Source organism: Psittacula echo (genome assembly GCF_963264785.1).
Source record: "Psittacula echo genome assembly, chromosome: 4".
NCBI classification, from domain to species: domain Eukaryota; kingdom Metazoa; phylum Chordata; class Aves; order Psittaciformes; family Psittacidae; genus Psittacula; species Psittacula echo.
The window spans coordinates 99,491,645-99,517,318 of record NC_137738.1 but is presented as its reverse complement, the minus strand read 5'-3'; the positions used below and the strand labels follow the sequence as shown (position 1 = coordinate 99,517,318).

The 25,674-nt window shown below is 41.3% G+C and overlaps 1 protein-coding gene across 1 annotated transcript in view; it reads left to right on the top strand.

The window, feature by feature from the left end:
- LDAH (lipid droplet associated hydrolase) overlaps positions 1-25,674 on the top strand; it is a gene marked incomplete at its 3' end in the record, with an annotated part of 135,096 nt that overhangs the window by 4,010 nt on the left and 105,412 nt on the right. Inside the window, exon 2 of the mRNA XM_080616908.1 lies at positions 5,239-5,397. Within this exon, the coding sequence (XP_080473034.1) occupies positions 5,244-5,397 (154 nt within the window). The 5' untranslated portion in view covers positions 5,239-5,243. The remainder of the gene's footprint in view (positions 1-5,238; positions 5,398-25,674) is intronic.

Sequence of the window (25,674 nt, the reverse complement as noted above, 5' to 3'; positions counted from 1 at the left end):
GGTAGTTCCATAGTGAGATTCATGCTGAACAGCAGAGCAAAGGATGAGGGAAGCCAAATCAAGGGCAGTGTGATGCTAATTGGATTGGTATATGGTTTCTTGCTTTGATATCTGTTTCTTGCTAGTGTTCATTATGCTCTTTGAGCTTTGCCTTACTTAATAAGAACAAAGAAAGAGTAGTGCTCTCCATTAAGTAGTGAATCCTGTTCTCATAGGAGGTGGAAAAGGAGGTATTTAACATAAGATGAAATAGCAGTTGCTTTTTACTGCTTTTGCCTGTCATTATTGCTGCTGCAAGATGGAAGCTTATTCAAATGCTTAAGTTTTGGGTACTGTGGTTTAAATGCATATATAGGTTACTATTACTTTAAATTCTTGAATTTTTGTGTTTCATTGAGTATTGTCCAAATTGCCTATATGACTTAAATGCCTGTCCAACAGAAATATGCGACTTGCAGTTGTTTTTTGTTTCTTTGCCTTTTTTTTTTATTGTTGTCTTAGAAGAAAAAATAAGAATATAGAACATGCAGTTGCAGAGTCAACTATTTCTTTGACCTTTTCTGTTTTATAAAGGTGCACAGTTCTCATTTTTCCTATGGATAGCAGGAATCAAATGGCAAAGAGGCGTCATGTTTCTTTAGTGAGCAAGCATTTGTTTTTTTTAGACAAGCTAACCTATTTGTGCATGTTTTTTCTCTCTCAATACCATTTTTAATTTCTTCTTGTGCATGTGTCCTTGGTTATCTGTTCTTTCACTGTTTTTGCAGGTATTCTGCTATTCCTCCTATTGAAACAATCCCCTGTGAAAGGCCATGTTAAGTCTTCTCCCATGTAATTCACATGTCTGTTCAGTTTTTAATGTGCTCTGTTCTGGGTAGTGGTATATGCTGAAGTTTGAAGGCAACTAATGTTTCTTTTCTCTGCATCCAAACCTTAGCCTGATGGGTTCTCATTCCTCAGGTGTATCATTCCCACCTCTAACTTCGGCAAGATTGTAGCCCAGTCTGTAACTGTGGTGTTATGTTTCAGTTTTGCCCAGTGACTCCCAAAATACTGATGTTCAACATAATCTATATTCAAATAAACAACTAAACAAAATACATATTTCACAGATTTTACTGTATTTGTGACAATTTTCTCATGCTATCCATTCCGACTTGTGATTTATTTCTCTTTGATTTTCTAATGTAGAATTTTTGCTTTTTTGTCTGGTTTTCCAGGCAGCTGATAAAGTTAATTTACAGGATTCTCTTGACATGTGTCTGCGTTTCTGTGAAATTTGCTCGTCAGAAGGGACCTGGCATAGTTTTGTCCATGAAAACCTCCTTTACCATGAAGACACTGTACTTCAGAAGCAGCTTTTTATATTCTCTCACATAAATATTCTATCTTAATTTGACCAAGGTTTTGCTAACATCATAGTCTAATCTCAGAACGTCTATTTAAAGGATATTTGTTATATCCACCTATTATTCCTGTCCACCACTTTCTGTTTATTCCTCCATGAGATTTCAGTTTTAATCTCCCCAAGATTTTACTCTGGAACCATTACTGTAATGCAGTATTTGGAGGGAAAGCTGTCTGTGAAAGTTACTTCATTTGTCCGGTATATCTCAATACTGTGTGCAAATAAACATTTTTTTTCTTCCTTTGGGACTAAAAATTTTCCTAGAATCCCATTTTCTGTTCTGGAAAATACCCCATATTACATCAGATTAAACCATCCTATTCATTTTCATGCAAAGGAAACCATCACTACTTCCTTGAGTGCAATTGTTTCTTTAAGTAATGAATTTCTTGCTCATTAGCATTATTTGTTTTATCATCAGGCCTGCATCTTAACTGGGAGACTGGGGACTTGCTAACAGCACAGCTATCACTTTCTTGTAATCTGTGGGATTCCTGGCCTTAGTTAAGCTTATGAAGTTACTTGAAGAAAAACCAAAGCGAAACAAACTCAATGTTTTGGGGTCATTTTCATGTTGGTAGCTCTGAACACTTCACGAATACTTTGTGATGCTTTAGCTCTTTTTCAAAAGTGGAAGTTACCATCTGGGTATTATTAAATAGATTGACAGGACATGATATGTAGGCCTTCTTTGACCATGTGCTGAAATGTGTTTGATAAAACGTATTCCACTTTTAGAATGTCGTTTTTTTTTCTTTTGGGTACATTTATAGTTGCTGGTATTGTATGAAGCCTCAGGGGACTCTCAGTTACACCAGTGGAACTTCCCCTGGATTTGCTTATGCTTGCCATGACTCCAGTGCTACATGTTTCTGAGTGGTAAAGTTGCAGTGGCAAATGGAGGGCCTTTAGATGTTCCTAGCAACAATGGCCCTGGGCACCCTGGGATGTATTTCTTATGGCTTTGTGGTATCTTGTATGTCAAATCTGCTTCAACAGTCCTTTCTCCTGTATGTTCCACCACTGTTTTATGCAACTCACATTTGCCCTTGTGATTACCATTGCATCTCTGCTTCAGCATTATTTGTCAAATAAAGTACAGTGACCTGTTTGTCCTGTTTTGTTATTTACGTAGTCTGTAAGCCAAATATCGATCCTCTGACTCAAGTTACATTGTGCAGTGCTAGACCGAGTTTGTGACAATTCCTTCGTTAAACACTGTTTTGGATAGCAATTTTATTACTCCCAAGTTGTCTTTCAAATAAAATGACAAGTCCAAGTAACAGTGTAGGATGGAGCAGTTAATGTGCTGTCAGGACAGTCACATAATTAAGCACAGTATATGCAAAGGAAACTTGGTTTTACTATCAGCCTTTTACTTTGGAGTCAGTTGAGCCAAGGATGAATATGAAGAGACTTAGTCATATGGCAGAAGTAATTTTCTTCTTGTGGATAAGTGTTTCCAACTATTCTTACTTGAAACAATGACAGTAGGTGGAGTCCAGATCAGTAGTAAAAAATCTAATTGTATGTGTTGGTTTGTAAGTGCAAGTGCATGTCTAAGTTCTCATTATATCTTTTTCCATTGCTTAATTTATGACCTTATGTTGCAAACTCCAGTTGGAGTAGTTCAGTAAAATCAATTAGAAGTTAAACTTTACAACTGATTTTATTGGTTCATGATCAGAAACTTTATATAAAACCTCATTTCTTATGTAAGGACTTGTTATTTTGCTTCTTACTGTAAACACCTCAGAAAAGGGATGACAAGCTTAATGTTTACTTTGGTTGTTGATGTAACTGGGTTTCTTTGTCAGAGCTGCTCTTGACTTATTTCAGCTTTGAATAATGAAGAAATAAAACCAGGAATAATGCATTCAAAAATATAACTTATTATAGTTTGACAAAATTAATTTCAATTATTTATGCTCCAGTCACTGTAAGTTAAAAATGATTACATGATGAATAATGAATGAAGTAATAAAGAGGTCTCTTTTGGTGTTAAATGAACTTTTTTTGTGGGGAGGTGAGGTTAAGGATGTGGGGGGAAAATTTTCATCCAGACAGTTGTGTTGTAGTTGAAAGTATTAAAAAACACTTCCCCCTTTCCTCCAGAAGCATTTTTCTATTTGTATTTTACTCAATTTTTTCAAGGTGGTACTTGTATTTTTCATTACCTGTTGTTTAATTTAAACTTGAATTAAAATTTAATTAAATTGGAAACATTTAATTTGGATAGCCTTTTCCATTAGAGATGTTCATGTATTGGTCTGTGATTCAATGTATTGGATAAAGAATGCATAGTCATTCGTGTAATAATTTATCGAAGTTTTTCAAGTCTATTTAATCTAGATCTGTTGCTTCAGAAACCTCAAATGGGGTTCTTAAAAGATTAGAAATAATCTGAAGAGCTTAAATAGCCCTTGAAGTTGACTTACCAAGCACCATTGCGAGTGATGCTCATATGTGATCATACTCAGCATGGGCTTCTGACTGTTTGGTAACTACATGTGTGCTTGGTAAATGGTTATGTGGGCAGATGCTTGTACATGTTGTAATTCACATTGATGACATTTTAATTTGTAAGTAGTTACTTGATGAAGTAGCATTTTTTACTGAAGGAAGGATATGGGAGTTCGGTCAATCAGCCAGTTCCAAAGCAGTAGCCTAATAATTTCATATATGGCAGACACACAAACTAATGAGCATGTGTTGTTTATTGGGGCTCTTCAGCCTGGAGAAGAGAAGGCTGCGTGGAGACCTCATAGCAGCCTTCCAGTATCTGAAGGGGGCCTACAAGGATGCTGGGGATGGACTATTCATCAGAGACTGTAGTAACAGGACAAGGGGTAATGGGTTCCAACTTAAACAGGGGAAGTTTAGATTGGATAAAAGGAAGAAATTCTTTACCGAGAGGGTGGTGAGGCACTGGAATGGGTTGCCCAGGGAGGTTGTGAATGCTCCATCCTTGGCGGTGTTCAAGGCCAGGTTGGATGAGGCCTTGGGTGACATGGTTTAGTGTGGGGTGTCCCTACCCATGGCAGTGGGGTTGGAACTAGATGATCTTAAGGTCCTTTCTAACCTTAACTATTCTATGATTCTATGATTTGGCCACATACTGTTTTCATTCAGATAACCAAATACTTTAAAAAAAATTAAAAAGGTGAGCATAAATATTTGCCTGAATTGATCAAATCTTGATTAGCTTTAACCAACAGACCCCTCCTTTAATTCTTAGAAAATTTCTAGAGATGGAAGCTATGCAGCACTAAAAATGATGAGCCCACCTAGTGCTGGAAGGTAGTGTAGTAGACAGCATGTTCCTTTTGGCCCCTAGTGTTTTCTTCTGGGTTTTATTCCAGTTGGGTTTTGCTGGGGTTTTTTTGGTGGTTGTTTTTCAGTGATGCTGTGCTCCCAGAGCTGAGATAAACTTGCGAAGACATTGATGCAATAGTTCTGTTTGTTTGGTATTTGTTGTTTTGTTTGCCTTCAAATAGGTTTCAGCTAAATCTTGGTGAGCGTGAATAAGAAATTTTAAACAATTTGCCTTTAAGGTAGAATACATCTTATTGTCCAATTCTTTACCTTCATATTTCTGTGACAAAACCAGAAAGATCCTTTCTGTCATGTAGTAGTAGTGGGTATTAACTTCTAAGACCTATGCAAACATCAAATACTGAATTGGGCCTCTGTTTACTGGAGATGACAGCTGTTTGGGGTAGGTAGTGCCAGGGCTTCTGAAATTAGTCTATAAAAAGTGATAATAGTAAAGAGACAGCTATAAAAATATTTTCTGATCTGTTATAACAGTGTCTTATTCTGTCTAATAGCGAACATGAAGTCCATGTCAGAAGAGCCAGTCCCATTACATGAAGAATTTATCTACTGTTGCGGAGCTGCTACCCATGTCTTAAAGTGCGGGCCCTGGAAAGACCTCTCAAAAGATGAAAGTAAAAATCTACCCAGGCTCTTATTCATGATTATTCCTGGTAAGGAATTTTTTTGTTTAAGTCTACAAGTGTGGTGATTGGGAAGGGTATGTTCAATTTCAAAAATCTCTCTAGACAGGTGGTAGAATTTGTCTTGTGCATATAGCCACCCAAAAAATAATATTATTGCAATGGTGAAACTTTTTTGTTATTTTTGATTAATGCTGTTATCTGTGTTTGTAACAGTGCATTAAGGTAAAACCGAGAGATAAGGATGTTTCATTTACTTGGTGCTGATGGTTTGCCGACGGCATTGGGTTTTTTGTTTTGTTCTGTTTCCATTGTTCTTTCTCCATTTATTTCTTGTACGTTGAAGTAATAGTGCAATATGAGCTGTGTGCCAGCTGAAAGATTAACATTAAGGAAAAATTCTGAATCCAGGAGTTTTTTTAAAGTTGGGCTTTTTTTTATAGTAGCAGGTTTTTAACTTTGATTTTTGCATATGAATTTGCATGGTAAGCCTCTTAGCCTTATACAGTGTTCTCAAAGTTCAAGTTACATTTAAATATTGTCATCTTACAAAGAAAGCTATAAACTTTCATTTTTCATTTAGCATATGTTAAAATAAATGAAGTCCTAAATTCATGAAGTCTGTTAATGAACTGTAAGAGTTCTGCCATTAATGACCTCTCTATTCATACCATCATAGAATAGGTAGGGTTGGAAAGGACCTTAAGATCATCTAGTTCCAACCCTCCTGCCATGGGCAGGGACACCTCACACTAAACCATGTCACCCAAGGCTCTGTCCAACCTGGCCTTGAACGCCGCCACAGATGGAGCATTCACAACCTCCCTGGGCAACCCATTCCAGTGCCTCACCACCCTCTCGGTAAAGAATTTCTTCCTTATATCCAATCTAAACTTCCCCTGTTTAAGTTTTAACCTGTTACCCCTTGTCCTGTCACTACAGTCCCTGATGAAGAGTCCCTCCCCAGCATCCTTGTAGGCCCCCTTCAGATACTGGAAGGCTGCTATGAGGCCTCCATGCAGCCTTCTCCTCTCCAGGCTCAACAGCCCCAACTTTCTCAGCCTGTCTTCATATGGGAGGTGCTCCAGTCCCCTGATCATCCTCGTGGCCCTCCTCCTCTGGACTTGTTCCAACAGTTCCATGTCCTTTTTATGTTGAGGACACCAGAACTGCACACAATACTCCCAAGTGAGTTCCCACGAGAGCAGAGTCGAGGGGCAGGATCACCTCCTTCGACCTGCTGGTCACGCTCCTTTTGATGCAGCCCAGGATATGGTTGGCTTTCTGGGCTGCAAGTGCACACTGAAGCTGGCTGGTGTTCATTTTCTCATTGACCAACACCCCCAAGTCCTTCTCTGCAGGGCTGCTCTGAATCTCTTCTCTGCCCAACCTGTAGCTGTGCCTGGGATTGCTCTGAACCAGGTGTAGCACCTTGCACTTGGCATGGTTAAACTTCATAAGGTTGGCATCAGCCCACCTCACAAGCATGTGAAGGTCCCTCTGGATGGCATCCCTTCCCTCCGGCATATCAACCGAACCACACAGCTTGGCGTCATCGGCAAACTTGCTGAGGGCGCCCTCAATCCCACTGTCCATGTCATCGACAAAGATGTTGAACAAGACCGGTCCCAACACCGATCCCTGAGGGACACCACTTGTTACTGGTCTCCAGCCGGACATCGAGCCATTGACCACAACTTTTTGTGTGCGGCCATCCAGCCAGTTCTTTATCCACCGAGTGGTCCACCCATCAAATTGATGTCTCTCCAATTTAGAGACAAGGATGTCGTGTGGGACAGTGTCAAACGCTTTGCACAAGTCCAGGTAGATGACGTCAACTGCTCTGCCCCTGTCCATCAGTTTGGTAGCCCCATCATGGAAGGCCACCAAATTGGTCAGGCAGGATTTCCCCTCAGTGAAGCCATGCTGGCTGTCACCAACCACCTCCTTGTTTTTCATGTGCCTTAGCATGCTGCCTTCCAGGAGAATCTGCTCCAAGATTTTGCCAGGCACAGAGGTGAGACTGACTGCTCTGTAATTCCCCGGGTCATCCATTTTCTCCTTCTTGAAAATGGGGGTTATATTTCCCTTTTTCCAGTCGTCGGGAAGTTCACTTGACTGCCATGACTTTTCAAATATGATGGACAGTGGCTTTTAGCAACTTCATTCGCCAGTTCCTTCAGGACCCGCGGATGCATTTCATCAGGTCCCATGGACTTGTGCACATTCAGGTTCTTAAGATGGTCTCGAATCAAATCCTCTCCTACAGTGGGCCTGTGGTCTTCATTCTCACAGTCCCTGCATCTGCCTTTCAAGACTTGGGTCGTGTGGTCAGAGCCTTTGCCAGTGAAGACCGAGGCAAAGAAGTCATTAAGAACCTCAGCCTTCTCCAAATCCTGGGTAGCCAGTTCTCCTGCTAGCTTCCGGAGGGTGCCTACTTTGTCTCTAGTCTGTTTTTTATTCACTACGTACCTATAGAATCCCTTCCTGTTATCCTTCACGCCCCTAGCCAAGTTTAATTCTATCTGTTCCTTAGCTTTCCTAACCTGGTCCCTAGCTTCCAGGACAACTTCCCTGTATTTTTCCCAGGCCGCTAGTCCTTGCTTCCACCTTTTATAAGCCTCTTTTTCCCTTTGAATTTTCCTCAGCATCTCCTTATCCGTCCGTGGAGTTCTCCTGGCCCTCCTGCTTCACAGGAAACTTTTCATGTAAGCAAATATAGTGGCAGGTCTATATGGATCTTATTTCCTGCAGCACACTTCTGAGGACTTCTTGATAACATTTTACATTAGCTACATTGTTTATAGACCAGAAATAGACATCAGTGAAATATTCAGAGTGCTTCTGTCATAGTCTGCAGGCTTTTGCAAGTAGCAGGTTTGTGATTCTGCTCTTATTTCAGAATAATGTTGGTAGGAAACTGGAAGTTCTTTCACTGGGAAAGCGCTTAGAAACACAGCAACCACAATAATGCTATCTTTATTTTTAGATACCCAAATTCAGTAGTGAATCAAATTACCCGAGCTCCTTGCTGTGGCTGGCAGGGAACTGACTAGGACCTCTCATAACATAATGCAGTTTTGCTTCTGATAAATTAGTTGTTTTTTTCCTCTACTGATATATGCCTCATTTTTAGCCTTGAAGGGGAGTCTAATCTGCCAACACAAAATACACAGCCTTAGGACAGATCTGGATGTTTGGGTCATCTGGCAACGTGTTCGTATACCTAAACAGAGTTAGATAGCATTCCCCTCCTGCTTTTATAACTTCTTGGGTATGAAATGTGGACCCTTTCTGCAGTCCAGCAGTTTTCACACTTAAAAGGCATGTATCCCTAGTTGGGATTCTTTACGGAATGAAGTAGAGAGGGACAGAAGTATAGCTTGGTACAAGTCAAGGAAAGAAATATCCAGGCAAGGGCAACTCTTGCTCAAACAGAAGAGTATGCATAGCCAAGTGTTCAGTGATCTGGACTGAACATGGTTAGTCCTACTGTATACGATACATTGTTCTGCATATTAAACTGCTCTGGTACGTATTTTTCCAGTCTTAATGAAATTCATGCATATGATTTTGTTTATGTGTAATCAAACAAAACAGGCATGAGAGTGGGTATTGAAGAGAGATAAAATTCCCAGTTTCTGCTGGAATCCAAAAGTTGCAAGAGATTTGTAAATAAATTTTGTATACTTCTTTTCTTTTTGGCTTTGTTTTTTTTTTTAGTTGGGTTTTTATAGTCAAATTTCTTCATAATGGGGAGGATATCTCTCTGGTCTGGCTTTCCGTTTCCTTAAAAATAAAAAATAGAGGGAGAAGAATGAAACCGACTGCAAAACATTCTTCTACTCCAATATCAGTGACAAAATTCCCATTGACTTTGAATTAGGAAAGATTCTGTCTCCTGGGGACTGATAGCTCACTGTGCTTGAAGCAGTTGGGATGCAGAATGTGTAGCCGAGCTCAGTCTTGTTTAACTATGACAAGCTAATGTTTTTATTAATGGCAGTCTTTGTAAACTTGTAATTTACAAGAAGTCTTATTATATTAGTTGAAATGTTTACTGTGCACTTTTTTGATCCATAACGTTTTTATCTTGTGTAAGCAAACCCTTTGTATAGGAGTAATAATGTATTTACTGATGTAATTATTGTGTAAAAGGCTCAATTTTTCCTCAGTCCAGAATATATGTATTTATTGCCTTTTCTTCATATGAGTTCTTTTCTATTCAAATCTATGAGATTTGCTTAAGAGTAAAACTAACTGTGTACAGTTGAAGAATCAGGCCCATGGTTTTCTGGAAATGTAGGCGTTATGGAAAGGACAGGAATTATTTTTTTTCCTCTTATGTCGTAAAGGTCTATTTTCCCTTTTGCAATGTTTGTTTAGTGTAAAGTTAGTAGTGAAGTATAAAATCTGCTGCAGCAATGTTTAACGTTGCTTGGGTTCATTGAAAACCAGGATCCGCAAAGTGTAATGGAATATGTTGATTTTACCATTTTAAAAGTATCTATTTGTGTCTGTGTATTCATGAAACATTTAACTTTGTAAATAAATACAGTACGAATTTTAAAACCACTGTGCTGTCTGGATCATGAAGTTTAGCTGTACATCAAGGCTTTTTTGCGTTTCATTGCAGGAGTGCATTGCAGTACCTTCATTCCAGGCTTTGTAATTTTTGTTACCATTGTTGTAAACTAGATGGTTAGATTTTGTTATTTGCAGTCTTGTACTTGGGAAGCTTAGTTCATGTTTGATAATGTATAATGTAAATAAGATTTGTTTGTGGTAAAGCATGCTGCACAAGTTTCATTAATATACAGAAATAGTTTCAGAATTTGGTTCTTTGGCATGCATGCAGAGTACTCCTTGTGCTTGCCAAGTTTCTTGATCTGCCTGCTTGCAGTTGGATTGCTGCTGGGTTTTTGGATCATCTTCTTGTTTTACCAACTCATGCAGTGACTTGGTGATGTTTAAGGCCTATGAGAACTTAACCAGACACTTTTTTTGAAGTAGAAAGATTTCATCTCCTGAGCTAATTCTTTGAGTCAAGAGCTGCTTCTGGTTGTCTGCACAAGAGAAAGCAGGGACTTGGATTCTGATCTTCTCCTGGGAGTAGTTACATTCACTTACATCAACAAGATTGTTGTGACTTGGAGGCTACTTGAGTATTTTTCAGCAGTTAAGATAGTATAAACAGTTTGCCTGGGTTATGACAGCTCTTTAAAGTGTTCTCCCTTGAAGTGAGACTTCCTGTTAGTTTTAAAGTCTTTGAAGTTTTATTTTTGACTGTAATCTAGGGACTCTGAAAGCTTTCAGTACATTATCTGGCTTTGTCTTCATCTGCTGTTTTGATACTTAACAATCATCACCCTCAACATTTGCATGAGAAAAGTGATATTAAGGATCACTATATAATAATAACTCGTACTAAAACTAATGATATGTTCCTGAAGCTTAGTTTCTTTGTATTTGTTTTTTTTAGTTCCTAATAAAATAGCTTTTTTAAAGTTGTTTATCATTCACTCTGCTCAGCAGTCACAGGTATGAATAGTTCTTCAGAGGTCTACTCTCACCACTGAGACCAAGGGATTTGTTTAATATTAAAAGAATTTATTTCTTCATTCTATAAACTGTGTAAAGCATACTTACTCCAATTTTCTTCAGTTGGTTTTAGAACGTGCTTTGGTTTGCACAAAAATCATGTGAAATGCCCTCATAAGTATGTAATCTGTATGTTGTAACCATTCTTCCACAAGAACTAGTAAGGATCTAGTAGAGGACTCATTGTATCGGCAAATTAGGTTGCAGTTTGTAGCTTCTGGCAGCATTGGTCAGAATGTAATCCAGAATCCTGTATGTGAATCTTGGTACTTAATGTGTAATTAGGTCATTAAAAAGAAGATAGAGCAAAACTGTGAAGCAAATTCTGATTTTGGAGTAGAGACTGTTGCGATACTCAAGGAATCCATCCTTTCAGACACTACTTTTTAAGTCAGCAGACAGTGTTCTCCATTTGCCTTTGAAACACAGATGAAGGAAAGGGAAATGCTGCTTGCAATGGGCAGCTAGGTTAAGAGGTAAGAAGACTTCTTTTTACCTCTTGGGCAAGGGGATACGTAGGTTCTGGGTCATATTCTGCTCTATATGCTTTGCTCTCACAATTGCTGAATGAACTCCAGCAACAATTTTATAAACAAAGTTGAGAACCTGTTCTATTTGAATAATTTAGGCAGTAAAAGCTGCCTGTTTTCCTCTTCTGGTTTTGTGGTTTGTGGGTTTGGTTTGATTTGGTTTGGTTTTTGACTGAATAGTGCCAGAGCATCAGCAGTAGGAAAAAATGTCTGGCCTTACCTCATCTTTTACCTCTGCAGTTTTGTAATTATCAGCCTGTTTATCACAGCTCTCCTGTGGTTTGTTTTGGGTTTGTGTTGTTTTTTGGTTTGGTTTTCTTTTTGGTGTTTTTTTTTGCTTTCGTTTTGCTTGGAGTTGGTGGGTTTGTGTTGTTGGTTTTTGGTTTGTGTGGTTTTTTTTTTGTTTGTTTTTTTTTTTTTTTTTTTATAGAGTCAGGCTGAGTCCATGTCACCTAGTTCAGAAAGGAACTATAAAGGCCCAGTTTTATCCAGCCTAGTATTAAACACCTAATTAAGATGCTAAAATGAGGAGCATAAATTCCTAGGTACTTTGTATAATCAGTAGCTAGGGCTGGACACTGCCATGAGCATTTCTACTTACTGAGAGCTTAGTTGGTCTGAGATGTTGTGAAGTGTCCAGCTCTGGAGATAATCAAAACTTGATGGCATGCATACCTGGGCAATCTGCTCTAGTTGCCCCTGTGTACTCAGGGGCTGGGTTAGGAGATCTTAGGTGATCCCTTCCAACTTCCTCAACCCTGCAAATATGACGTAGGGACTGGCCATCCAGGCTTCTTGTCCAGGTGTGGATTCTAGTCTCATTGATTTTTGGGGTAGCTTCAAAAGGTAGTAAAGATAAGTATATGGATAACTTTAATACTTGATTAAAATTATCCACTCTTTCAAGAGCTGTAATTTAAGGTACCTCTGTCCTTGCTTTCACAGCCATACTGCATAGTAAGTACCTTAACAGTGAAATTGGGTTTGAGTGCTAGGAACCAAATAAAATGAAAAATTGGTAAGGAATGAAGTATGGTACTTAAACAGAGTATGGAAAGAGTATGCCAGAAGAGGGAGCTGTTTTAAAGAATAGAAAAAAATATAGTGGGTTTATTTGAAAGCTTTTTGCTAAAATAACCAGATATGCTGTGTACTACTAAGCTTTAGGCTGTCACCTGAATGGCTAGGTAAGCACTGACTGTTTCTCTACTATATGCATAAACAAACAAACAAAAAATTAATTTTGTAAGACCATTTGTGTGACAGTGATTTATCAGTCATATTGGTTGTTGAGGATCATAAAAATGCCTTTTACATGTGTTAGGAGGAGTGAAATAAAGGAAGTCCAGTTAGAGCAGCGAATGTAAGGATTGGAGTGCTAGGGCTTCTGTTCCCAGCCTTTCCACTATGTTTTCTTTTTTCAATAGATGGCCAGACATCCTCACAACTTGTGACCAAACCACCAAACAAATCTTCTTCCTTCACATTTGCAACACTTAAATAATCTATCACCCAAGTCTCTAAACTAGCATTCAGTTACAGTCAGCTAACACTAAGTAACAATAAAAACACAGCTGCATAGAGTGAGACAACAAGTACTACTTCTCCTGGAATGTTTAAATTATTGGTCAGCTCCATGGGCCGCTCCACTCCTAGTGATTGTGTGAAATTCTTGTGCCAGGATGTACAACATTATCTGATGTACAGCAGTAAATACCCCAAAGGACATAATCACATTTAAATAGTTCAAGTCTTTATTAAAGAAATAATTTATTTAACTTTTGATTTTGGTGCTTGGAATTAAGTAATGCTTGTAGATGTGTTGTGGTTTAAGCCCAGGCCGTAAATCAGAACCACGAAGTCCACTTTCCCCCCCCCCCCACCTTTCTTCCCTCCTCTCCTGGAGGGACGGGGAGGAGAATCAAAAGAATGCAACTCCCACGGGTTGAGATAAGAACAGTTTAATAACTAAGGTATAACACAAATCACCACTGCCGCCACCAACAATAACAATGACAAGAGAAATAACAAGGGAAGAGAATACGATACCGCCCGCCGGAAAAGACAGCCCGACCGAAAAGGGGACGTGCACTTCCGGGTAGCTCCCAGTTACATCCCCTGGCATGACGTGCTGTGGTATGGAACACCTCCTTGGCCAGTCTGGGTCAGGTGTCCTGTCCCCACTTCCTCCCGGCCCCTCCTCCTCCCTGGCAGAGCATGAGACTCACAAAGTCCTTGGTCAGTCTAAACATCAGTGTTATCAGTTTTTTGTTCCCAGGCCGAAAGTCAAAAACACAGTGCTGCAACAGCTACTAAGAAGGAGAAAAAAACTGACTGCTACTGCTGAACCCAGGACAAGATGCAATGAAAATTATTAAATGTAAGTCATAGAGTATAACTGCACTGGTGTTCCTGCTACGTAGGACTCCGGGTTACATAACTACTTGCACATTATTTTGCTTAATCCTATATCATGTACTTTTGTTGACTTAAAGTTGAGGCTGAAAAACCTGTTTCCTGTGTGGATGTGTATTTTCCGTCGTATTAATACTGTACTTTATCTTCAGTTACTTCTACTAGTGTAATATACCAGAAGTTGATGGGTTCTATTCCTTTGCTTATTTTGACCATACTTTCCCATGTAGAGCAGTGCTGCTTTTGTCCATCCCCAGCTGAACCAACAGAGCAGAAAAGAAGGGAAATTTAGGTGCTCAAAAATGAAGATGATGTTATTTAACACACGTAGTCCAGGGAATCAACTTAAGAGTCTTGTCAAGGGAGCCCAAGGCTCCAACCAAACAAGGCATGTGGAGGATTATGCAGCTCAGCATGGCATCTAGTCCAGCTGGCATACTCAAGTCACATGTGGCTAATCAGCAGGAACCAAAAAAGTCTCAATTTTGCATCTAGAATTCTATCCCAAGGTAGATGTTTATATCCAAACAGCTGAACAGGATGGCCTCTCTGTGTCTGCACAGTTACTCTACTTATTTAGGAAAGGTTCCTCTTTTACATACTAGCTTAGCAGGAGCATTCATCTCTTCTGTGGTATTTGTACTGCTTGGAATTAAACTTAGCCCTGAAAATGTTATAGTTGAGCAGAATATTCACTGTAAAACATCATGCCTGACTGTGAGTTAGCCATGACAGAACGGCAGTGAATCTGCAGCCCTTTCATGGAGGGAGAAGGAGAAACACTCTGCTCTTTTCCTGGGGCCTTTTCTGCACAACTACAGTGTAGGACTTGAAGCAACCACTTGGTGCTTTGAATGTGTTACTTGCCTGCTGGGCTGCTTTTCAGACTGGATTTAGGAAAGCTAGCTCGTGTTCCTAAAATTGTCAATATCGTCTTTTCCTGTGTCTCACTTGCCTGTGTTGAGACTTTATTTTATCAGCATCACATAATCGGAGTCTTCCTGGGAAGTCTCTACCATTCCCTGCTTTTATTAGCAGGTGAAACCTAAGTAATAGAATCTCTGTTAGGATTTGGGCAACCTGTAAAGAGACTGGGTGGCTGGAGTGGGCTATTCATAGAGCTCATGCATTCAGGTAGCTTTAAGAACTATCAGGTAAGGTATAAAGCAGATGTTGCTGAGACTAAAGTAGTGTGTAAGTTAAACTGTGTATATTAAGACCTACCAGGCACTGGAAATCTAAAATATCAATGCTTGGAGCACTTAGAAAGTTTCTTAAGGCCAGTATTTCACAATCAAAAATGTTTGTCAACAATACTGGCATAAGGTATTCCTTTTCCCAACGCACTGTGCCACTCCACCCGTTGGTTCTGCCAGAACAATAGTTGCGGGGATCATGCTGTGAATTAAATAAATGCATACATTTATTCCTGGGGTCTTTTTAAAGCTGGAACTGTTCCCTGTTTGGGGTCGCAGAATGGCCCCACAGAGCTGTGCCAGTATAATTGGGGGTGGGAATGACAGTCAAGGCAGGATGTGGGAGTTCCTTCAGCTGGACTTGCTGCAGAACTTTCTGCTGTTAAATTATAGTGTTGATCTGCAACATGCAGCACATACATGTGGGTTCACATGCTCAATATTGAGACTTCTCTGGGAGGAGTTGGTACTCTACCACTCACACCAGGTAGTAGTGATTCACAGAGAGTGCCTCTCCCTGGTGTTTTCTGCTTTTGTTTACACTGCAATTCCAGATGAAGCTGCCAATTCTTTGCATTTGACCCCGAGTTCTTAGATTTTGACATGAAGAATTTGTGGTTTTCTTCTGCCCCTCCCCCCCCAGAATAAAAAAAATATGACAGTGAGAAAGGAGCTTCTTACTCTCTAGTAAATGGTATATGTGACGTAAAAGCAGTCAATGAGAACAGACTACACTGTAGAGTTAGAATTTTGTGTAGTGTAGCAATCCAGGTAAAAGGATCCCTGCAGAGCAAGACAACATGTTTTCCCCTTCGTATTTTCCTGTTTCCCTATGACTACAGGGTATGAGCAGGTAAGTTAGAACATAGCTTTCTATTTCAGTGAGACACAAACACAGCAGAACACTTTTGATTCCTATGCTTGCATGGGATGCATAGGCTATATTTTGTAAATTTGTACTTGAACAGGAGCAAAAGAACACAACAAATATCCCCATAAGCTATCTTCCTGATACTTTCAAAGCCACTTCATCACTTCCAACTTTTCTAGCCATTTCTTTACCTCTAGCATGAATATTTATTGCTTAATTATGAGATCAGTCTTATTTTCAGCTGACCACGTATTTTCTCAGATGGTAATGTGTATAAGGTTCTGTTAATTGGTGGTGTTCTTAGTGGTTAGTAATACTTTAATTTTTATGCATAGATTATTTGGTCTGTTTATTTGTCATAAAATGAGAATAATAAAATCTCAGTCAAGTGCTTGAGGACTTGCCAATAGGATGTGCTGTCTCAGCTCACACCAAGGTTCTTTGAGTGCTCTCCCCTTTATTTTTCTGAGCAAAATAGTTTGTTTTCCTGAGAATATTATTCTTGGGGGATGACACTAATTTGTACCTATTTGATTTCTACTCTGAACCTCCATAAAACTTTGAATACACTGATCAATTTTACCCTGATTTTTCTGAGAGATAGGGGACTCAAAAGCATTAAAAAAAAAAAAAAAAAAAGAAAAAAGAAAAAAAGGAGTTTGACTAGAAGATATACATGCAGGTATGTCCCTAAAGGAAAGGTGTAAGCATGTTCTATCCCATATTATATATTAGAAAAGTCAATTCTTAGGACACTGCTCTCCATTGTTCTTGCTGCTTATGGACTACTTGTTTGTGACTAATATTTTAAAATATGCTGACAGTTGTGCTTTGTTTACTGGGTCAGCCCACCAGCTTCCATTGTCTTTAGAAAAGAAAAAAAATATCTTTCATTAAAAATAAAATCTTCCTCATGCAGAGAGGAGCCTGTATGTGAGATCTGAGCTTGAAATATGCCACTTCTGTTGAATTTCCCAGTGCTCCAGAAGTACCTCTGATGGAGGCTTGGCACAATTGAGCTTGTTAAGTTTGATGAGGCAGAGTAATGACAAGATGGTTAAATGTCCAACTGTGCTTGACAGTATTTCCCCCCACGAAATCTGGGTGGCAGATGTGACTTACTGAAATGACTTGCTGAAATTTCTCAATCCGCAGCCTTCTCTCAGAGTCCTCTCCCTGCTAATGAGGTGTTGTTTTCAGCATGGATCCTTCCTGCCTGGCTGCATGCAGCATAATCAGGGGAGGAAGTGATACCTCTCCTGCAGCATGCAGAGGCTGGAGTTGGGCAGTTATGGAAAAGTTGTGTTTTAGGGTATTTAGCTTGATTTGACTATTTTAAAAAGTATCTGTTTCTCTTCATGTGAGAAGAAATTCTCTTCAGTGGAGAAGGAAAAAATTACTTAGTGAAGGACCTACCTATGAAGGAAATCCATTGTTTCCATGTGCATTGTGTACAAAGAATGCAGTTAAAATGTTTAAAGCTACAGCACCTGCGTAGACTTCTTGCTTCCTGGCAGCTGCTACCAGAAGTACCTGAGCTGATACGGATTTGCGTTGATATTAAATATTTTGACGTAGGTGTCTCTGAAAATAATAAAAAATATCTGCTTTCAGATTCTATTTAACACATGGCCTCAGTTCTGTCTCAGTAGTAACTCCTGTGGATCACTGACGTTATGTTAGAAATAAATGCGACCTATTACGTTCAATATCTAGACTATGGAAAACACTAGAGCCAAAAGTTCAGTAAGTCGTAGTTCTTGCTCTTGTTTTCCTTTTAGGGCATAGTGGAAGATTTGATCATTGTCCCAATTTCCATTTTTGAAAACAAACCTTGGTTATCCTTGGTGGATTTAAAAACCTCCATAGGAATAAATAAATATATAGTAGTACACACATACTGCCTTCCACCTTTAAGTTTTAGGTCTTTTATGTCTGTTGTTGCAGCCTTCTCTTAGTAATAGAGGAGCCGACAAGGAGAGGTGCCATGCTTGACCTTGTGCTCACCAACAGGGAGGGGCTGGTTGAAAATGTGATGCTCCAGGGCAGCCTTGGATGCAGCGATCATGAGATGGTCGAATTTGAGATCCTCAGGACAGTGAGAAGAGCATGCAGCGAGCTCACTGCCCTGGTCTTCAAGAGAGCAAACTTTGGCATCTTCAGGAACCTGCTTAGTAAGGTTCCATGGATAAAGCCCTAGAGGGCAGCAGGGCCAAGACTGTTGGCTGATAATCAAGGATCACCTGCTCCAAGCTTAGTGTTGTAAGTAATTCTAATAATTCTGACTAGAAGGAAGTGCAGCAGGAGGGCCAGGAGGCTTCAATGGATGGAGCTGCTGAGGAAGCTTAGAGGGGAAAAAAGAGGCTTATAAAAGGTGGAAGCAAGGACTAGCGGCCTGGGAAAAATACAGGGAAGTTGTCCTGGAAGCTAGGGACCAGGTTAAGAAAGCTAAGGAACAGATAGAATTAAACTTGGCTAGGGGCGTGAAGGATAACAGGAAGGGATTCTATAGGTACGTAGTGAATAAAAAACAGACTAGAGACAAAGTAGGCACCCTCCGGAAGCTAGCAGGAGAACTGGCTACCCAGGATTTGGAGAAGGCTGAGGTTCTTAATGACTTCTTTGCCTCGGTCTTCACTGGCAAAGGCTCTGACCACATGACCCAAGTCTTGAAAGGCAGATGCAGGGACTGTGAGAATGAAGACCATAGGCCCACTGTAGGAGAGGATCTGGTTCGAGACCATCTTAAGAACCTGAATGTGCACAAGTCCATGGGACCTGATGAAATGCATCCGCGGGTCCTGAAGGAACTGGCGAATGAAGTTGCTAAAAGCCACTGTCCATCATATTTGAAAAGTCATGGCAGTCAAGTGAACTTCCCGACGACTGGAAAAAGGGAAATATAACCTCCATTTTCAAGAAGGAGAAAATGGATGACCCGGGGAATTACAGAGCAGTCAGTCTCACCTCTGTGCCTGGCAAAATCTTGGAGCAGATTCTCCTGGAAGGCGGCATGCTAAGGCACATGAAAAACAAGGAGGTGGTTGGTGACAGCCAGCATGGCTTCACTGAGGGGAAATCCTGCCTGACCAATTTGGTGGCCTTCTATGATGGGGCTACAGAACTGATGGACAGGGGCAGAGCAGTTGACGTCATCTACCTGGACTTGTGCAAAGCGTTTGACACTGTCCCGCATGACATCCTTGTCTCTAAATTGGAGAGACATCAATTTGATGGGTGGACCACTCAGTGGATAAAGAACTGGCTGGATGGCCGCACACAAAGAGTTATGGTCAATGGCTCGATGTCTGGCTGGAGCCCGATAATGAGTGGTGTCCCTCAGGGGTGGTTGTTGGGACCGGTCTTGTTCAACATCTTTGTTGGTGACATGGACAGTGGGATTGAGGGCGCCCTCAGCAAGGTTGCCGATGACGCCAACCTGTGTGGTTCGGTTGATATGCCGGAGGGAAGGGATGCCATCCAAAGGGACCTCGACACGCTTGTGAGGTGGGCTGATGCCAACCTGATGAAGTTTAACCCTGCCAAGTTCAAGGTGCTACACCTGGGTCAGAGCAATCCCAGGCATAGCTACAGGTTGGGCAGAGAAGAGATTCAGAGCAGCCCTGCAGAGAAGGACCTGGGGGTGTTGGTCGATGAGAAAATGAACATGAGCCAGCTTCAGTGTGCACTTGCAGCCCAGAAAGCCAACCGTATCCTGGGCTGCATCCAAAGGAGTGTGACCAGCAGGTCGAAGGAGGTGATCCTGCCCCTCTACTCTGCTCTTGTGAGACCTCACTTTAAATATTGTGTGCAGTTCTGGTGTCCTCGACATAAAAAGGACATGGAACTGTTGGAACAAGTCCAGAGGAGGGCCTCGAGGATGGTCAGAGGACTGGAGCACCTCCCATATGGAGACAGGCTGAGAAAGTTGGGGCTGTTGAGCCTGGAGAAGAGAAGGCTGCGTGGAGACCTCATAGCAGCTTTTCAGTATCTGAAGGGGGCCTATAGGGGTGCTGAGGGTGGACTCTTCCTTAGGGACTGTAACGACAGGACAAGGGGTAACGGGTTCAAACTTAAACAGGGGAAGTTTATATTGGATATAAGGAAGAAATTCTTTACTGTTAGGGTTGTGAGGCACTGGAATGGGTTGCTCAAGGAGGTTGTGAATGCTCCATCCCTGGCAGTGTTCAAGGCCAGGTTGGACAGAGCCTTGGGTGACATGGTTTAGTGTGAGGTGTCCCTGCCCATGGCAGGGGGGTTGGAACTAGATGATCTTAAGGTCCTTTCCAACCCTAACTATTCTATGGTTCTGTGTTCTCCGTTGCTGTTTGTGTCCCATATGTCATTTTATTCTAAAATCTTAAAAAAAAAAGCAAAAGATAAACCCAAAAACCTAATAACCCCAAAGCCCCCAAACCTATGCTTTTTGTAACTCTGACCAGTGGTACAGCACAGGGAAATCTTGGATATAAATTTGAAGACGTACTTTCTGGTGCCTTATGATTGTATTGTTTGCTTTCTCCTTGCATATTATTTAGACGTGATCAGCTCTGTAGAGCTTTTTATCTGCACAAAACAAATAATTTGTGATTATCTTGGTTTTGAGTTGCCTTGTCTTTGTCTTTTTCCTGCTGATGTTGTCTCGTTAGACGTGCGCTGTTGTTCAGATGTTTCAGAGACTTTCTTGTGAACCCATTTGACATCAAGTCTTGTGTTCCTTTGTGCAGTTCCTTTGTTCTCTCCATTTCTTTCTGACAGAGGTTTGTTTTCTGCTGGTCCAATTTTGCTTTAGACCCTAAAGCCAGCTAAAGAATTCCCACCGGGGATTCAAGACAGAGCTCAGAGCTCTGTGCAACCTGTCTGCCAGCATCAGTTGTAGAATGGATTGGATCTCAGACCAACCACACCTGGGGTGTTTAAAGTAGTTAAATCTGTCTTCATCTGTTTAAGCAGATGTTTAAGAGAACTGTGTATGTGTATGTGTGTACTAGGACACCTCATTAAATGTATTAATTTTTCATTTGCTTTGAAGAAAATGGAGCAAAAATTATTTAATTGCAAGCACTAGGAAATCCTGGTTTCAACCTTTAAAAAATGTGAAAAAGAAGCTATTCCATTATTAACTCAGTTTTTTCAGTTATAAATCTCAATCTTAGCTCCCTTCCAAAACCATTAGTTTACAGACGTCTTAAAAAAAATAATTAAAGTTTTTTTGTTTTATTTAAGTACCTGTTTCACCTGGTTGAGACATTAAAGGTAACTATTGAAATACATCTGTGGACTTTATAACACTTGCACTATCACTTACAAAGTCCACTAGTTTTGCAGTGGTAAAAGCAGGATTTCAGACTTTAGGTATCTTACCTGCCTGGGCAGATGCTGTTAATCATTCATATGAGAAAAAAGGCATGTATTGTCACAGTTTGTAGCAGGGAATTTTTGTTCACTTCAGGCACAATTATCACTTGGACCAGCTGCATTACATTAATTTGGGTTTATTAGGCTGTCATGGGATTTCTTTAGAGGTAAATGAACCTGCATTTGTCCTAAAGGTGGAGCAGTGTTAGAGAACAGACAAGATTATTTGCTTTGCAAACTGCGCATAAAGAATGTGTATTATAAAATCCTATATATAAAGTTTTATAGCTGTATCAAACTAAAAACTGTATATGGGAAAGTATAGGGGAAAAAATGTGAAATGTTCTTGAAAAACCTCTCTAATAAGCTATGTTACAGGCACCTGGCTGAATCCTTCTGAGATTCTTTATTTTCACAACCCAAGGAAATATATGAAGGTGTTTTCCAGCCAAATCCATGATTCCAGAGTCAGAGAGGATCAAACAGTTTTCACATGTGTTTCTATTTAATGTAATTGTTTGTTCTTTGGCTGATGCTGCTCCTCTAGTGTATGGACTATAAATGGAGTACAGGACAAAGAATGCTAGTCCTCTAGATGTGCAAACAGGTGAAAGCTTAATTGTTGTGAGTTTATGATGATAATTCAAATGTTATTTAACAAGTTTTATTTGAAATCCCTTAACCCTGCGTGTCAGAGAAACCCGAGTGTATTTCCTTTTAAGGCCTGATCATCAGCCATGGTGTCATTTTCTGCAGTTTTCTCCCAAGTGTGAGAACATCGTTGTGTTTTTTACATGCTCCATTTAAATCCTTTTGACATCTGCGTGGGCTGCTTTCCATTCATTAACATAGGGGAGTTGCATCTTCTTCCATGGTGGCTGGTCGGATGCCAAAGGCAGATTAAGTATCCTTGAGCGAGGAACTTGTCATTTCGGCTCTTCGAGCTGGAGCGGGAAGCTTTGGCAGCTCTGTGAAGAGGCAGTGAGAATCATTGCCACAAAAATGTTTTTTGTGTGGTCCTGCTGTGTGCCTTTGGATTTCAAATTTGATTTATGGCTGCTTAGTTGTTTGGGTTTTTTAAAAATAAAGATCTGCATTTGGTTTTGTTGCAGATTATCATGTAAATACTGCAGCATACATACTTAACTCTGAAACTGTGGATTACTTCTAATATTAAACTCATGGTAATTGCTGACATATTCTCCAGTTCCTCAAAAGTTCTCTGTAAACCCACTGTTGGCTGTGTATTCCCCTTCTGTTCATGTAGCTGCCTTTATTTATAGTCCTGCTGAGGTCCCAGAGCAGAGAGCAACTGCTAGAGAAGTGCATGAAGCACCACAGCTGAATGCCAGCTACTACTCTCATGGATGGTCAGACTCCTGGAGACACAACTGAAATCGCTAGGGAACATCTCTCAGGACGATGCACAGAACCCAAAAGCTTGTTTAAAACAAGGTGCAAGAAACCTCGTTGCTGTTTGGGATGATTTAGCTGCATGCTCCTGAGCTTCACTCCCCACCACTCTTGGTGTTCGCTATATAGACTGCCTAAATAAATCCTTTTCAATTTAAATACCCCTCCCCAAACTGCTAAGAGTTGGTTTTGTTTTATTTTTGTTTTCAATTGGTTTTGTCTTGATTTCATTTGAGTAAGCTGTATGTATTTTCAGCCTGCTCTTTTCTGGACAGAAGGCTTTTCTTGTATCACAGTATCACAGTATGTTAGAGATTGGAAGGGACCTCAAAAGATCATCTAGTCCAATCCCCCTGCCGGAGCAGGAACACCTAGATGAGGTTACACAGGAATGTGTCCAGGTGGGTTTTGAATGTCTTCAGAGAAGGAGACTCCACAACCCCCCTGGGCAGCCTGCTCCAGTGTTCCGTCACTCTCACTGAGAAGAAGTTTCTTCTCAAGTTTAAGTGGAACCTCTTGTGTTCCAGTTTGTACCCATTACCCCTTGTCCTATCATTGTTTGCCACTGAGAAGAGCCTGGCTCCATCCTCGTGACACTCCCCTTTATATATTTATATACACTAATAAGGTCACCCCTCAGTCTCCTCTCCTCCAAACTATAGAGACCCAGCTCCCTCAGCCTTTCCTCATAAGGGAGATGCTCCACTCCTTTAATCATCTTAGTTGCCCTGTGCTGGACTCTCTCCAGCAGGTCCCTGTCCTTCTTGAACTGAGGGGCCCAGAACTGGACACTATTCCAGATGCGGTCTCACCAGGGCAGAGTAGAGGGGGAGGAGGACCTCTCTCGACCTACTAACCACCCCCCTTCTAATACACCCCAGGATGCCATTGGCCTTCTTGGCCACAAGGGCACAGTGTTGGCTCATGGTCATCCTGCCATCCACTAGGACCCCCAGGTCCCTCTCCCCTACACTACTCTCTAACAGGTCGTTCCCCAACCTATACTGGAACCTGGGGTTGTTCCTGCCCAGATGCAGGACTCTACACTTTCCCTTGTTATATTTCATCAAGTTATTCCCTGCCCAACTCTCCAGCCAGTCCAGGTCTCGCTGGATGGCAGCACAGCCTTCTGGCGTGTCAGCCACTCCTCCCAGCTCAGTGTCATCAGCAAACTTGCTGATAGTACACTCAATTCCCTCATTGTCCTGGTTTAGCAGTAGCAGTCAGTTTTTCTCCTTCTTAGTAGCTGTTGCAGCACTGTGTTTTTGACTTTCGGCCTGGGAGCGGAGCTGATAACACTGATGTTTAGACTGACCAAGGACTTTGTGAGTCTCATGCTCTGCCAGGGAGGAGGAGGGGCCGGGAGGAAGTGGGGACAGGACGCCTGACCCAAACTAGCCAAAGAGGTATTCCATACCACAGCACGTCATGCCCAGGATGTAGAACTGAGAGTGCCCGGAAGGGCTGGATCACTGCGGGGTGGGGGTGAGGTACCGGTTGGTGAGCGGTTGTATTCTCTTCCTTCTTATTTCCTTTATCATTATTATTATTGGTGGTAGCAGTAGTGATTTGTGTTATACCTTAGTTATTAAACTGTTCTTATCTCAACCCATGGGAGTTGCATTCTTTTGATTCTCCTCCCCGTCCTTCCAGAAGTGGAGGGAAGAAAGGTGGGGAGGGAAGTGGACTGCGTGGTTCTGATTTACGGCCTGGGCTTAAACCACAACACTCATCTAAATCGTTGATGAATATATTAAATAATACTGGTCCCAATACTGACCCTTGAGGCACTCCACTAGATACAGGCCTCCAACTAGACTCCGCCCCATAGACTACAACTCTCTGGCTTCTCTCCTTCAGCCAGTTTGCAGTCCACCTCACTACCTGATCATCCAGACCACACCTCCTCAGTTTAGCTATGAGGATGCTGTGGGAGACTGTGTCAAATGCTTTGCTGAAGTCAAGGTAGACCACATCCACCGCTCTGCCATCATCCATCCACCGTGTTATTTCCTCATAAAAGGCTATGAGGTTGGTCAAGCATGACTTCCCCTTGGTAAAGCCATGTTGACTACCCCTCATAACCCTCTTATCCTTGACATGCCTTAAGATGGCATCAAGGATAAGGTGTTCCATCACTTTCCCAGGGATGGAAGTGAGGCTGACCGGTCTATAGTTACCGGGGTCCTCCTTCTTGCCCTTTCTGAAGACTGGAGTGACATTTGCTTTCCTCCAGTCCTCAGGCACCTCTCCCATTTCCCAAGACTTGGTAAAGATGATGGAGAGTGGTCTAGCAATGACTTCCGCCAGTTCCCTCAGCACCCGCGGGCGCATCCCATCTGGACCCATGGATTTATGGATGTGCAGATTGCTCAACTGGTCTCTAACCCATTCTTCATCGACTAAGGCAAACTGCTCCATTGACCTGACTTCATCTGAGGTCTCAGGAGTACAGGACTCTTCAGGACTGCCTCCGGCAGAGTAGACAGAGACAAAGAAGGCATTCAATAACTCTGCCATCTCTGTATCTTCTGTCACCAGGGCACCCATCCCGTTCACCAGTGGGCCTACCTTGCCTCTGGTGTTAGTTTTATCAGCTATGTATTTGAAAAAGCTCTTTCTGCTGTCCTTTGACCCCTCTCACCAGATTTAATTCTAAGGAGGCCTTAGCCATCCTAGCTGCCTTCCTACATCCTCTAGCAGCAGCCTTATATTCCTCCCAAGTGGCCAGCCCCTCCTTCCATGACCTGTAAACTCCTCTTCCACTTGAGCATACCCAGCAGTTCCTTATTTAGCCACGCAGGTCTCCTGGTCCTCTTCCTTGACTTCCTACGTGTCGGGATGCTCTGATCTTGAGCTCAGAATAAGCAATCATTGAATGTCAACCAACTATCTTGGGCCCCTTTACCTTCAAGCAGCCTTG